The 16,521-nt window shown below is 40.8% G+C and overlaps 1 protein-coding gene across 1 annotated transcript in view; it reads right to left on the bottom strand.

Moving 5' to 3' along the window:
* Positions 1-16,521, bottom strand: part of TXLNG (taxilin gamma) — a 79,262-nt gene that overhangs the window by 20,194 nt on the left and 42,547 nt on the right. The window contains exons 3-7 of the mRNA XM_040336872.1: positions 9,214-9,305; positions 8,940-9,110; positions 7,166-7,360; positions 4,722-4,841; positions 3,529-3,603 (exon numbers count right to left, since the gene is read on the bottom strand). Coding sequence (XP_040192806.1) covers positions 3,529-3,603; positions 4,722-4,841; positions 7,166-7,360; positions 8,940-9,110; positions 9,214-9,305 — 653 coding nt within the window. The remainder of the gene's footprint in view (positions 1-3,528; positions 3,604-4,721; positions 4,842-7,165; positions 7,361-8,939; positions 9,111-9,213; positions 9,306-16,521) is intronic.

Below are 16,521 nucleotides of genomic sequence, written 5' to 3'. Positions count from 1 at the left end.
TATATTCTGGGAAAACAGGCTATAGTTATTGTGATATTGTTTTAACAGTAAACATCTACTTTTTGATGATTGTCTCAATTGTTTGTGACACTTCTGCTTTAATAAGGCTTATGAAAACAATAAAACCACAGATTATACCTGCACAGTGTTGGGATGGTAAATCTAAAAGCTTAGTATTTAATACTGCCATAAACTGCGCCCAACGCTCTCCCCACTTCCACTATAGTGGACATAGGACCAAAAAATAGATCAGCAATTTATATCATTGGAAGTTTCTTTTCCCACAGTTAAATTGTATTCATCAGGTATTACAATCTGACAGCAGTTCTACAGTTCCACTTTAAAAGCCTGCTAATGTGTCTTAATTTGAATTCTGAATGTTGTTGTTCACTATAAAATCCAACAACAGGGGAAGACCTCAAAATGCAAGGACAGTAGTTTTAAGGCCACGTAACACTTAAACCAGGGTTTGACAAATTTGCTTGGCATCTAGGAGCCAGATAAAAAAGTTAGGAGCCAGAAACGCGCCCTGTACCGCCGAGCTTGCGCGCAGAAGCGAACGCATACGAGAGTAGCGCCGGCATATGAAAGCGGTGTTCAAACCACACATGTGAGGTATCGCCACGCTCGTTAGAGCGAGAGCAATAATTCTAGCCCTAGACCTCCTCTAACTCAAAACATGCAATCTGTAGAATTTTTTAAATGTAACCTATGGAGATTTTGAAGCGTGACATGTTGGGTATCAATTTACCCGGCATAACATTATCTTTCACAATATATAAAAAAAAAAAATTGGGCTAACTTTACTGTTGTTTTATTTTTCAATTAAAAAAAAGTGTCAATTAACAAAAGTTGCCACAATGGGTCCTCTTAAAAGTATATTTTTCCCCAAAAAAGTGCGCTTGTAAGACCGCTGCGCAAATACGGTGTAACAGAAAGTAATGTAACGACTGCCATTTTATTCTCTAGGGTGTTAGAATAAAAAATATATATAATGTTTGGGGGTTCTAATTAGAGGGAAGGAGATGGCAGTGGAAACACAGGGGAAGCTCCATTAGTCTGGTCATGCCAACAGCCACCACAAGATGTTACCAGATCACAGAAGGAAGCATAGGCCTGCAGAAGGCCGCGAAGCCGCGACCTAAATTATCGGCCGGCATGGCCCGACGCGATCCCGCGCCGGGGGAGGTGGGGCGCACAAAATGGGGTAGCCTGTGTCTCCGTGCGCCCCCGCCGCGCGAACACGTCAGGCCACGCTGGCTGGTAATTGAGGCCGCGGCTTTCTGCAGGCCTATGCTTCCTTCCCCAGGTTGCCAATTCTAGTTGCAATTGCGACCCGTCGCCCAGATTTTGTCGAGCCCTGACTTAACTCATATAGTAGGTTTTATAACACCAATGCTCACACCCCTTTTCACAGGTAAAATTATGCACATTTGTGCTATGAATTTCTGCTATTGTAAAACTAAATTTACCCATTCACGCCAATCGTACGCAAATATGCGGCCTCATTGGACTGGGCTTTTTTCCATGGGGCTGCATATTTGCCCATCTCCCATTGTGCTGGGAGTGCGCTGCACAGCTCGCTCCCAGCACAGAGACCGAAGTCTCACCGAGAGCCCCAGGCCCCGCTCCAACGATCACAGTGATTAGTCACTGTGAAGCCCGCCCCCGTGTCTCCTGTCTTTGTGAATGGGTGAGACAGACAAATACAGTGCATCTTTCTCTGTACTTGCAGAGATAGTTAAAAAAAAAAAAAAAAAAGGATAAACAGATCAAGGTTTGATCTAGCTCAGCCCTAAGGTCAGTGTTTAGGTCAAGGTCAGTATTTTTTGGACAGGATTTTTTTTTTTTTTTAATTAGCATCAGTGTGTTTTAGGTAGGATTAAAAAAAGAAAAATGCGCACTATTGTTTCTGGGCTGTACTACGGTGCAAAGAAGTGGGCTTATCAGGAGATATCTATAGCCATTTACCACCAAATGAAAGCCCAAGGTATAATCCACCGGGATGCACAAAGTAGTTGTGATATGTACAGTTTTACTAACATGTCAATTTGCAAAATTGGGCTTAGGCATTAAGATTGGTTTTACCCTTAGGCGCGGAGGGGTTAAAGTATTCATCATTAGGGCCTGGGATGTACAGGCACCGGAAGTGACGCAGGCGAGCTTGGCACTCGTGGATTTGTAACTATCCGTTTACTTTTTAATGAGAGTACCCACTGTTTTGTACCTTAAACCAGGGGTTGACAAATTTGCTTGGAATCTAGGAGCCAGCTAAAAAAAGTTAGGAGCCAGAAAACGCACCCCGTCCCGACGAGCTTGCGCGCAGAAGCGAACACATACGTGAGCAGCGCCCGCATATGTAAACGGTGTTCAAACGCAATTTTGAAGCGTGATGTTGGGTATGAATTTACTCGGCGTAACATTATCTTTCATAATATAAAAAAAAATGGGGATAACTTTACTGTTGTCTTATTTTTTAATTTAAAAAAGTGTAATTTTTTCCCAAAAAAGTGCGCTTGTAAGACCGCTGCGCAAATACGGTGTGACAGAAATTATTGTAACGATCGCCATTTTATTCTCTAGGGTGTTAGGATAAAAAATATATATATAATGTTTGGGGGTTCTAATTAGAGGGAAAAAGATGGCAGTGAAAATAGTGAAAAATGACATTAGAATTGCTGTTTAACTTGTAATGCTTAACTTGTAATACCAACGGCCTCCACCAGATGGCGCCAGCTCACATCTGGTGGTAATAACTTGTAATACCAACGGCTCACCACCAGATGGCACCAGCTCACAAAAAAAAAAAAAAAAAAAAAAAAAAATTTTTTTTTTTTGCCCACCTTCCAAGCCAAGTCGCCAGGACACTATTTCTAGTCGCCATGGCGACCTGGCGCCCGGGATTTGTCAATCCCTGCCTTAAACATCAACTTTTACCAAACATATTACACTATTTTGGGATTCCCTTACTTCCTTTCCCCTGCTACCATACATGCACTTTATATAGAGATATACAACGCATATCGGACGAGTGAGCTGCGTTTTAACACCCAGGAACCAGACCCACATCCACCCAAGGACCTCACAGGCAGGATTACGCTGGACCTCCCCAGGTTTTTTGTATACACAGCAGTGAGGTAAGAGGCCACCTATCACCTCAGGGGAAGATACAGAAGAGTCATAACCCCACATCCATCACTGTTTATGTGTGACTTTGTTCACCCACCTGCAATTGACAATATATTGTCATATTCAAGGACCCATCACGTTTCACCCATGCACATTTATGTGACCATCACTTTATACCTTGATTGTGTTCTATGATCACTCAGTTCATGTTTTTTGAATGTTTGTTTGCACGCCATTACCCTTCAGAGGACGAATCTTTTAACATTTCAGTAGGTTTTTTCATTCAAGCATTATTTTCAGTTTACTCATATGTTGGCAATCTTTTGCACATTCATTATCTGTCACTTGCACTAGCTAAAAAAAAAAAAAAAAAGGCACCAAAATGCACAATTCTCTAACCTGCTGCTTCAGTTGAGTTTCTTGATGTTTAAGCTCTTCGAATTTTTGCCTGGTTTCTGTAGCCTCATTCAGCAACTAGAAAAGAAAACAAGCCATTTCATTCAACCTGCTGCACAGAACCACAATGCTATTCATTTCAAATCTTTTCTCAGGTATATTGAGTTACAGCATGCATGCACTATTGTGGAAAAAAAAGTGAAGCCCATCACAGTCTGCACATCTGTGAAATGTATAGGCCAGTACAAACACGACTAAAGCACCACACATTTCCATTCTTACTGAGAGGAATAAGTGGTTCCCATTGCTGACCCGTTTCTAAGAACACTAGTTGCCTGGCTGACCCAAAGAGATACCTGTGATCACTTACAGACCACCAGGAGTCTATAGGTAAGCTGGAAAAATTCTGCAATACTAATCTGTTTTCGCAGATAAAACAAGATCTTTAGTAATAATTGGGCATTGTACAATAAAGGCAAAGAATGTGTTGTTACTCCTAAGCAGAACTGTAACTGCAATTGGCAGCTGTAAGGACAGACAGTGTTCATTAAATAAAAGTACTGCATGGAGCTAGATTTCACAGCACCCAATGTTTCTTTCATGAAAAGACACAAATTATAATAAAGCCTTCCTGCTGTGCCACAGCTGGTGCAAGAGGCTGCTCCTTCCCTTTAACACATTAGGAGGAAACGTATCTCCCCTGCCCATGACAGTTCACTTAGAACTCAGAAATGTCACGATCACTACATAGATAAGTGTGAAGAGGTGAACATGACTGTACAGCTGTAACACTAGAATTGTAATAACAATCTGTACTTTACTTCCAACGTTGGAGCAATGAGCTACTGTATATTGTGCCTCTAGGCTTGTGCAACTTTGGAAATTCCATCAAGCTCCCAAGCCCTGGATTTATTTACTATATCCAGAATTAGGTTTATCTGAAGGCAATGGCTACATCTACCACAGCAATTCATTTCAGGTTATCTGGTCTAAACCAACACACTAGGCATATAGAAACCTGTTAACCTTGCCTGTCATTTATTTACTAAATACTATCTTTTCACAGGTGGATAATTTAACCAATAGCTATATATTTGAATGATTGTCACGTACAAGCCTGGATAAATATAAATGTGGCATTTTCTAAAATGCCGACTTTAGCTATAAAACTTTCTCCATCAACAGTCTGTACTTACAAACTCTCTTTCCCGCTGGTGTCGTTCTTCAGCTTCTTTCATAAGCTGAGCTGTCTGCTGTAGTTTGGCATCAATTAGCTGCTGTTGAAGCTCCTTATGTTTGAAGACTTTATCAATGTGCTAAAACAATAAACAGTTTGACTTGGTTAAAATTAGATACTATATGAAGGACTGGTAAGTGCAGCTTTTCCTTGCGCCCCTAGACAAGACAAGCAGTTTACCCATGCAGTGCGGGCACAGCCCCACAGCATGAGAGAATACATTTTTTTCATGGCGTTATGCTTTAAAAAAAGAGAAAGCTTGTTTGACTGTACTACTCCTGTGGACCATAAGAGTGCAGTTTGTTCTGCACTCCTGTGACCCGTTTTCAGCAGACAGTAGGCTAAAGCCCGCTGTCGGCTGATGTCACAAAGCCGGTCCAGTCTCAGGAAGAATCGTGACCATATGGTCAGGATCTGTCCACATGTCTGGGCCGGTACCCAGGTCAGCCTGTCATCTCTCGGTTCTCAGTGCTAGAGCCAGTGGGGGACCAATGCTGCATGCAGCTAGGCAAGTATGACTTAAAAAAGAAAAACCCATTCTTCTATTTTAACAATCTCTCCAGATGGGGCGGAGTTTTGCACTGAAGTCGATGGGAAGCAGCATTGTCGTCACTTTTTTTTTTGTATCGGCAAAATGCTGATAACCCCATTTTCAGGCTGATCATTTTTGACAGCCGATATATCGGTGCATTCCTAAATCAGTCTATTGATGAAAAGTCTAAATTCATGCAAAACAGACAAAAAAGTAGAAGATGGTAAATAGTAGGATCAAAAAGCACAACCTAAAGCATAAGCTTAGCCTATAAAATGTTCAAAACATCCAGTTTCTCGTTAAAACCCCCCCTAGAAAGGGGTGCCCAACTTGAAAATCCAAAAGGTTTCTCTTGTGCATAACCTCTTGAACCTTATCCCATTTGGCAGGGATCGAGAGACTGAGGCCTCGTACACACGCACGGTTTTCTCGACAACAGCAAGAAAACTACTGGCAGAGCTTTTTGCCGAGAAAACCGTGCGTGTGTATGGTTTTTCGTCGAGAAAACTGCCTGAAGATCTCTATTTTCTCGTCCGGATTCTTGGCAGTGTTTTCCTGCCGAGAAACCCGAGCGTGTGTATACTTGCCTGCCTCCATGGAAACCTGCGCATGCTCGGAGACTTTGGCACATGCGCGGTAGCTTCCAAGGCATAGTGTAGGGTGTAGCAAGATGGCGGCGACCGCATCGAATGTGACGAGCGCATGCTCGTCGTAGTCTATGACGTCACCGCATTCTTGCTATTCAAAAGAACGGCGGTTCTTTTGAATGGTGTGTGTGTACACTCGGCGAGCAAGAAAGCTTGCCAGGAATCACGTCAGGAACACCAAAGTTTTTTTCCTGACGAGATTCCTGGCCGTGTGTTCAGGGCTTGATACCTCTGATGACAATAATCCTTCTGCCCAGTACAATTTCTGAACAGCCTGCAATGCTGACTATACGAAATGTTCCATTTACACAGAGGATTATGACAACTCTTTATGTAAATAGGAGTTGCCAGCTGTGGGCTTAAAATGTACACATGAACATATCCTCCCAGAATTCCCATGCAAGAGATCCAAATGCACGGAGGTCAGGACTTCCTTATTGATGACCGATGTGAAAGTTATGCCAAATGAATTCTCAATAAGAAATTAACTCATGGATACTGGCTTCCGACCTTTGCCAGATGATGATCACAGCATCTATGTATCTGCCATAGAAGACAGTGGAGTAAATATTTACTAAAACTGTGCCCACAGAATCTAGTGCAGCATAGTAACCAGCTTCTAACTTCAGCTTGTTCTAAATGAACCTTTAATAATAAAACCTACAAGCGGATTGGTTTTTAAGCACCGTTGCATTAGATTCAGTGTGCACTAGTTTTGGGAAATTTCCCCAAATGTGTTTCGCAAAGGGGTTGTTGGCCCATATATGAAGCTCCTCCCAATATCCCATTAAAATATAGGCATAATCTATTGCTTCAACTACGAATTTTCGACATGCTCTTCGATCCACGTACTCTATTGCATCTGGTTGCTCTTGTGACCTACAATACATGGGTAAAACAATTATAATTCTTAGGGCCTGTTTTGGAGAACACAGGCGTACTGAGAATGCCTACCCCCCCCCCCCCAATATGCTGGCATTTTGCCCAGTATCACGATAACGACCCGAGTCGACTTCTTCTCCCGGCCGCTGAGTCAGTCACTCGTTCCTTCTCGGATGGGGAAAGGTTTAAGAGATTATGCTCCAGAGAAACCTTTTGGATTCTCAAGTTAAACACCCTTTCTCCAGAAACTGGATGTTTTGACAGTTTTATAGGGTAAGCTTAATTAAGAATTAAAAACATGATCACTATCATAGGGGCTAAATGTATATACAAATACCTCACCTCTTCTCGCAGGGCATACTGTTCAATAAGTTTCTTTAACTTATCTCCAAGCTCTGCATTTTCCTGGCGGAGCTTAGCATTGTATACATCATGCTGCTCCATCTGTGCTTGGATTTCATTCAACGTCATCTGGAAATGTGCAGTGGCTTCTTTACGCTCTTCCTCATATTCACGCGCCTGATGCATATTGTCTTCCTATATATCAGTAAAAAATTTAATTAGGTTATTTCTCAAGTATATTTCTCAAGTATAAACCTTTATTGCTCCCAGTAGTTTGTATATAACTGGAGATCAAATTAAAGTACACCTCTCCAACAGAACGTTTTTGTTAAGGTAGTTTAAAAGACAATACCTCTGCCAAAGGGATGGGATAATGATACTTTTCCTATTAAGAATTAAGTTCAGTTGGTGACAATGACGGCAAAATAAAAAATTATATTATAATATATAATAATAATAATAATAAACATGTCTATACTTACCTGCTACACTGTGTAATGAAATTGCACAGAGCGGACAGAAACTGCCTCTTTGGTCCCACCTGCTGGCGCTCCTGGCTGCTCCTCTCTGTCAAGTGCCCTTGTGCGTGGTAGCTCCTGGCGTCCATTGACACTCTGCATACCCCCCACGTCACTGGCTTTGATTGACAGCAATGGAAGCCAATGGCTCCCTGATGCCCCAGCAAGACTTGGAAGTGAGGAGAGAGAAGAGCTGCAGACGTGCACAGGGCTGGATCTAATGAGGGCTCAGATCAGTATTAGGAAGGGGCGAGAGGGATGCTAGAGCCTAAACATTTAGGCTCTAGAACGACTAAGCCAGTTTGAAAAAGGATGTGGAAAAAGGCAATTTCTACAAAATGGCAGCAATACATCTGTTACAATCTTTGCAATGTGTAAAGCTCATGGAGGAGGTTGTTTCTCACCAGTTTTTCGGCCCTATGGCTGACCTGATCAGTTGCATCATCTTGCAACCACCCACAATCTAGACAAACCTTTTTCAACATTTTAAAACTTAGGAACCCTTTAACTAATTTTCAAATTGTAACGTTCTATCTAAAAGCAATTTTTAATCATAAAATGAAGACAAATAGTGGCCAAATATGAAAAGAAATAAAAAAATTGTAGCGCCCCTTTACCTGGTTAATCACTTGCTGGTTAGTAGACGGAGGGAATTCTTTACTCGGTATTCAGGGAGAAAACCCTGAGTCAGTGGAACAAATTTCCCCTCTCAGAAAGATATACAAAGGAGAGGCTCCACTGGTCCCATGCTCCTGTCTGCTGCTGGAACTAAGATGGCAATATAAGGCAAGTAGAAGCTAAATCCCCCATTACTCATTTCTCAAGGAAACTAACACATATCCCATTATGGAAACAGCTCAACACCAGTAAAATGTGAAATCTGGAATTTCCCGAATACAAGTCAATGAGATTAGGAGAATATTCTATATTCAGAAAAAAACATAACATATTAAATATTCTCAAGTTTGAAATTATAATACACTTTATCTGAAGCTGGCTGACCTCAGGTATTCAGTTACATAGTGTAACTTTTGGGTGTTTTTCATGGGTTGTGTTTATTATGAAACGTACCTATTCAAGCTTGACAGCTTTTGACAAAACAGATTATTTAATTTTTTTTACAAATAAATAGGAAAGCCCATAACCTAACAAAGCTGATACAAAGGTTGCATTTTAGGGAAGTGCTGATAATACTTTTTTAGTTCCAGATCTCTTCTGATGGAGCTAGGATTGCGACATTATAAAACATTGCTAACCTTTAATGTTTTGTTGTGCCTTTGAAGCTCTCTGCAGAGCGATTCCAGTTTGCTTCGTGCAAGAATGGCCTTGCTGTGCTCACTCTGGAGATGAACCTTTTCTTTTATCACCTGAGACTGCTTTTTCTGCAAAATCTTCATCTGCTTCTGGAAGTTCCGGCTCTCTTCCAGCTGAACGAAGCAGTACAAGATTAAAAGCTTGTAAATCTATCATTAATGACAATATACATATTAACAATAATACATATAAAAGCAATTAATATGTAATACGCACAAGATCAGCATATTTCTTGCAAAGGGCAGCCAGTTTTTCCTCTGGTGTTCTCAGAGTATTCAAAGCCTGCATTAAAAGCAGAACTTCTTTACCTGCAATGCAAACAAGTTATAAGGGGCACTCATTAAACATCACATTATTGGGTAATCAATACAGAAGCTCATTGTGTAAAATAAGGATTTTTGACTAATGCTACACGTACACAGGCATATGAATTTATGCTCCAGATATGTGGCCAGAAGCTGGCCGAAAAATTGCCTTTAAATTAATTGTTTATTAAAGACAAAAAAACAACAACACAGATGCCTTTAAATGTGACATTTTTTTCTGCCCGTGTGCCAAAAGGTCCTACCTGAGGAATCCTTTTCTCCTTTAAGTCTTGACCATGGGTTATTATATTGCAGATACTTTCAGGTGAGGACACTCACAAAAAGTTGTTAGGCCAGCTCATAAAACCCCTCCTGCTCACAGCAATACTCTTTTTTGACAAGCAAAGGAAAATGCCAGAACAGAGGAGAGGGTGGCCTGTGTCCTGTACTGTACTCCAAGAAAAAAAGATTGTAGAGACAGGGAAAAAAGCCAAATTTCTTGATAGTAGAGTGCAGGAGTAGAGTGCAGGACACAGGCTCTTAAGTCTTGACCAAGGGACATCCCCCCAAGCAATACAACTGAGAGGTGGACAACACAGCAAAAAGCGCCAACAGACCCAAACAAGAGAATAATATTAACCAAATCAAAGAGCGGCTAAAAGAAACTTGCAGTAGAAGTGGGAGTCAGCAGAGGCCTGAACTTCAACCTGATAAAAGCTCACAAATATGTGTGAAAAGAGGTCCAGATGGCAGCCTTGCAAATACAAAAAAACGATGTCTGGTGCTGAAAAGCCTAAGTGGCACTGAACAAATGAGTTAAGTGGGCCTTAAAATGTCATTAAACCCAAATTACATTGTGTTCATACCAGGGTGGATATTAAATCAATGATTATATAATTTTTTTTTTTTTATTTAAATCAAATTTATTTTAATAAAATGCTTTTGGAATAAAAATCTATGTAAAGATAGTTTTCGATTTAACCACTTAAGACCTGGACCTTTATGCAGGTAAAGGACCTGGCCAGTTTTTGCGATTTGGCACTGTGTTGCTTTAACAGACAATTGCGCGGTCGTGTGACGTGGCTCCCAAACAAAATTGATGTCCTTTTTTTCCCACAAATAGAGCTTTCTTTTGGTGGCATTTGATCACCTCTGCATTTTTTGTGCTATAAACAAAAATAGAGCGACAATTTTGAAAAAAAAAACACAATATTTTTTTACTTTTTGCTATAATAAATACCCCCAAAAAAGTTATACATTTTTTTTCTTCTCAGTTTAGGCCGATACATATTCTTTTGGTAAAAACAAAAAAAAAACGCAATAAGCGTTTAACGATTGGTTTGCGCAAAATTTATAGTGTTAACAAAATAGGGGATAGTTTTTTGGCATTTTTATTAATATTTTTTTATTTTGCTACTAATGGCGGCGATCAGCGATCTTTTTCGTGACTGCGACATTATGGCGGACACATCGGACAATTTTGACACATTTTTGGGTCATTTTCACAGCAAATATTGCTATAAAAATGCATTGTTTACTGTGAAAATGACAATTGCAGTTTAGGAGTTAACCACTAGGGGGGCGCTGTAGGGGTTATGTGTGACCTCATATGTGTTTCTAACTGTAGGGGGCGGGGCTGGACGTGTGACGTCATTGATCGTCTTTCCCTATATCAGGGAACAGACGATCAATGAAGCTGCCACTGTGAAGAACGGGGAAGGTGTGTTTACACATACCTCTCTTCAGCTCCTGTGACCGATCGCGGGACACCGGCGGCGATCGGGTCCAAGGGTCCCACGGTCACGGAGCTTCGGACCGGGTCGCGGGCGACCCATGGCTGGGCACTTAAAGGGGATGTACAGGTACGTGCTTGTGCCCAGCCATGCCATTCTGCCGACGTAAATGTGCAGGAGGCGGTCCTTAAGTGGTTAAGATACAATAATTTAGTTTATTCAGCATAAAATGGAGCTTTGCTATGTAGCGTTAAGGCTGTATATTCTGCAATATTTACATTTTAGGTAAACGCATTTAATGAATCCAAGCTCTACAAGCTGAAACAACATGCACTGCATTGATGCATTCACACAATTTTACAGTAACCATGAGATAAACCAAAGTTCAGGCATATTCCTTCATCCCATTGTTTTGCAAATCTTTGTACACTACAAACTGTATGATTGAAGCAGTTCTGATATCGCTGTTTAACTAACCTGACAGCTTATTCTAAATAGGAAACCTTCATTTTGTTTGCAAATATTAAAGATTCCAACTACCAGCAAGAATAAGTCCTTACATTTAAAAAGAGCACCTGTCATTTCAGATCCATCACGGCAGCGCCTGTTAGCGGACATCCACTCACCTGCTGCCGCTACATCCCTCACCTTGTTGCGTCACTGCCACATCACCAGCCATCCTATCAAAGTGAATGGGACTGTCGGTGAGTCAACAGCAGGTCAGAGGAGGAGCCGCTGCGGGACAGAAATGACAGTTGCTCTAAAAAAATATGATTTTAAATCAATTTGATTTTAATCAAGCCTTTTTAATAGCGATTTAAATTGCAATTTAAAGCGGGGGTTCACCCTATGAACGCAAAATTTTTTTTTTTTTTTTCTGCTACCATAAAATCAGGCATTGTAGCGCGAGCTACAGTATGCCTGTCCCGATTTTTTTACCCCCGTACTCACCTTGTACTCGTACATCGAAGATACCGGGGAATGGGCGTGCCTATGGAGACGGAGGATGATTGACGGCCGGCTCTGGCGCGTCACGCTTCTCCGGAAATAGCCGAAATAGGCTTGGCTCTTCACGGCGCCTGTGCGCAGGCGCCGTGAAGAGCCGAGACCTACTTCGGCTGTCTTCGGGGAGAGTGACGTGCCAGGGCCGGCCGTCAATCATCCTCCCTCTCCATAGGCACGCCCATTCCCCGCGGGAGCCGAAATCTTTAATGTACAAGTACACAGTGAGTACGGGGGTAAAAAAATCGGGACAGGCATACTGTAGCTCGCGCTACAATGCCTGTCTCGATGGAAAAATTATGTAAGTGAGGGTGAACTACCGCTTTAAAATCATTTGTTTTCTTTAGATTGCAAAAAACCTGGTTCGTCCTGCTGTTCACTGTCCCTCCTAGTCTGTGTCCCTGCTGCAGCCTGAGATTGTGTAGACCAGCCGTTGCCACATCTACTAAGCATGATGCAGTGAATTTCCTCCTTTTTCTCCATCTGTGACTATACAGTCAAGTTTGGGCACATATAAAATGGTAAATGACAGTCCCCTCGCTTCTTCCTCTACGTCCTTGTATTGCTAAACAATATGGGGGTGGGATAGATGATGTTGCTTGATGGAAGCTTCAAATCCCTGTTAGTCCCAGAACATACACACCAAAGACACAGGCCGGAGCTGTGATTGGCAGAACCTCCTACAGATATCTTTAGTGTGAACAAAGCAAAAGCTATTGTCACCCAACTTAAAGCGGGAGTTCACCCAAATTTTTTTTTTTAACATTAGATGGAGGCTCATTTTGTCAAGGGCAATCGGGTGTTTTTTTTTTAATCGAAGCAGTACTTACCGTTTTAGAGAGAGATCTTCTCCGCCGCTTCCGGGTATGGTCTTTGGTACTGGGCGTTCCTATTTGATCGACAGGCTTCCGACGGTCGCATCCATCGCGTCACGAGTAGCTGAAAGAAGCCGAACGTCAGTGCGGCTCTATACGGCGCCTGCGCACCGACGTTTGGCTACTTTCGGAAAATCGTCACGCGATGTATGCGACCGTCGGAAGCCTGTCAATCAAATAGAAACGCCCAGTCCTGCAGCCCATACCCGGAAGCGGGGGAGAAGATTGCGCTCTAAAACGGTAAGTACTGCTTCGATTTAAAAAAAAACACCCGATTCCCCTTGACAAAATGAGCCTCAATCTAATGTTAAAAATTAAACTTTTTGGGTGAACCTCCACTTTAAACTCCACCTACACCAGGTTACTCAACAAAACAAAACACCTTTATACTATACCCAAACGACTGCTTTGTTTAGGCAAAAAATTGTCTTGTAATAAAATTTGTTTAGAACAAAAAAAAAAAAACCTACCTCATAGGGACCTGACAGTAAGGGTATTACACATCTTTGTCCAGGTCCACAACAAAATACGTGGATTCCCTGAGAATGCAATAACACAAGGCTTGGGGCAAGCACCCCGGCAAATACATGGGGAGCCATGGACAGGGAAAAGTTAAAGGCCACAAATTGAAAATAAACATAAAGTGTAGCGCTAAATATACGTGAATAGGAGATTGGATATATTGATAATTGTCCAATCATATATAACCGTATAAGTGAAAAGTGATGGTATATCCACAGATACAGAAAAAAACTGAAAAAAAGTCTCTACTAAATAAATCCTTGAAAACAGTTCATAATTATTGGTTGTGCAAAAATTGTAGTGACTAATCTTCACAGATATGAGATGAGAAAATCCAGCACCGAAGTGGATGGAGGCTTACCAGAAACAGTGGACCCAAAATAGGCTTATACCTAGTGGGTCATACACGCTTATGATTGATGGTACCCAGCACGATCATCATCTGGTGATGATGATCGTTTAGATCGAAACGCATCGGGAACCTGTTGACATTACTGCCTATTGTTATATGCCTGATACAAGTGCTGAAAATGTGAGTGTAACTTTTTAAACTTTGCTGCTAAGTAAATTTTAAAACGGATTTACACTATGTGCATCTTTGCCTTCTTTCTCCTTCCTTCCATTGAATTGAGTGTCTGAACCTCCCTATGGATCTAAGTTTACAATACATCTCAAGTTGATTCCAAGTCATCCCTTTCCTGATCATGCATTGGACTTCACCTTCATGCTGGGTACCATCAATCATAAGCGTGTATGACCCACTAGGTATAAGCCTATTTTGGGTCCACTGTTTCTGGTAAGCCTCCATCCACTTCGGTGCTGGATTTTCTCATCTCATATCTGTGAAGATTAGTCACTACAATTTTTGCACAACCAATAATTATGAACTGTTTTCAAGGATTTAGTAGAGACTTTTTTTCAGTTTTTTTCTGTATCTGTGGATATACCATCACTTTTCACTTATACGGTTATATATGATTGGACAATTATCAATATATCCAATCTCCTATTCACGTATATTTAGCGCTACACTTTATGTTTATTTGTTTGTTTTTTGCAGGATTGATCTATTCTGTGGTGTTGGCTGCAATTTATATGGTTAATTTAGTAGCGCGGTGTTGTGTTCCCCAACCCCCGGGCCGCGGACCGGTACCGGTCCGTGGATCAAACGGTACCGGGCCGCCCGAGGAACTTTAAATTATTTCACTGTGGCGGCCGAGGTGCAGAGCATTGCACTCCCGAGCCCGCCCATTGTGTGACAATAGCGAATGAAAATTCGCTATTGTTGCACTGATCCTCCTGGCCAATCAGCGCCGCTGTCCCGCCCTAACATTCAGGGCTGCAAGGCTACGCTACACAGCGTCGCAGCCGCCCGATGAGAGCATTAGGTCATCTCTCCGCCCTCCCCCTCTATGCATTCCCGCAAGCGAACGGCTCCCCTCACATTCCCGCCCTGAGACTAAGTACAGTGGGCACTGCGGAGGGACATGCATATTGTTTTATACTGGGACATTTAATCTTTTTTTTATTATGGGACATTAAATGTCCCAGTATAAAAAAATTATTAAATGTCCCAGTATAAAAAAACGATTAAATCATTTTTTTATACTGGGACATTTAATCGTTTTTATACTGGGATATTTAGTATTTTTTTTTTATACTGGGGCATTTAATCATTTTTTTTATACTGGGGCATTTAATCATTTTTTTTATACTGGGACATTTAATCTTTTTTATACTGGGACATTTAATCGTTTTTATACTGGGATATTTAGTATTTTTTTTTTATACTGGGGCATTTAATCATTTTTTTTATACTGGGGCATTTAATCATTTTTTTTATACTGGGGCATTTAATCATTTTTTTTATACTGGGACATTTAATCTTTTTTATACTGGGACATTTAATCGTTTTTATACTGGGATATTTAGTATTTTTTTTTTATACTGGGGCATTTAATCATTTTTTTTATACTGGGGCATTTAATCATTTTTTTTATACTGGGGCATTTAATCATTTTTTTTATACTGGGGCATTTAATCATTTTTTTTATACTGGGGCATTTAATCATTTTTTTTATACTGGGACATTTAATCTTTTTTATACTGGGACATTTAATCGTTTTTATACTGGGATATTTAGTATTTTTTTTTTATACTGGGGCATTTAATCATTTTTTTTATACTGGGGCATTTAATCATTTTTTTTATACTGGGGCATTTAATCATTTTTTTTATACTGGGGCATTTAATCATTTTTTTTATACTGGGGCATTTAATCATTTTTTTTATACTGGGACATTTAATCATTTTTTTTATACTGGGACATTTAATCATTTTTTTTATACTGGGACATTTAATCTTTTTTATACTGGGACATTTAATCTTTTTTATACTGGGACATTTAATCTTTTTTATACTGGGACATTTAATCTTTTTTATACTGGGACATTTAATCTTTTTTATACTGGGACATTTAATCTTTTTTATACTGGGACATTTAATCTTTTTTATACTGGGACATTTAATCTTTTGTATACTGGGACATTTAATCTTTTTTATACTGGGACATTTAATCTTTTTTATACTGGGACATTTAATCTTTTTTATACTGGGACATTTAATAATATTTTTACACTGGGCCATTTAGTGCCGGTTCACACTGCACCAATGTCAGAGTTCGGATGTGATTTGCACCGCACTGCAGTGCACATCACATGCGATCTCTGTGCGATGCGATTTCAGCCATAAAAATTGTATGGCTGAATTCACATCAAACTCGCACAGGTCCCTTTTTTTTCGTAGCAGAAACGGATCGCATGGGTGTTCACACCCATGCGATCCGATTCCTGTCCGAGTTTGCAGATCGCACTGCGATATGCGAACTGATTTGGGGGTGTTGTTAACTTTTAAATGACACTCCCAGCAGTTCGCATAGGGCAATGTGAACTGCCGCAAAACATGTGATGCGGGAACCCGCAATGGATTTGCAGGGTTCCCGCACTAACCGCTAACGCAACACATCGCGATTCCTCCTACCGGGCCTTGGAAAAATATTCTTCCACAAACCGGTCCTTGGTGCCAAAA

Source organism: Rana temporaria, chromosome 2 (assembly GCF_905171775.1).
Source record: "Rana temporaria chromosome 2, aRanTem1.1, whole genome shotgun sequence".
Lineage (NCBI taxonomy): Eukaryota > Metazoa > Chordata > Amphibia > Anura > Ranidae > Rana > Rana temporaria.
Note: the sequence above shows the minus strand (reverse complement) of the source record. Positions and strands in the feature narration are given on the sequence as shown.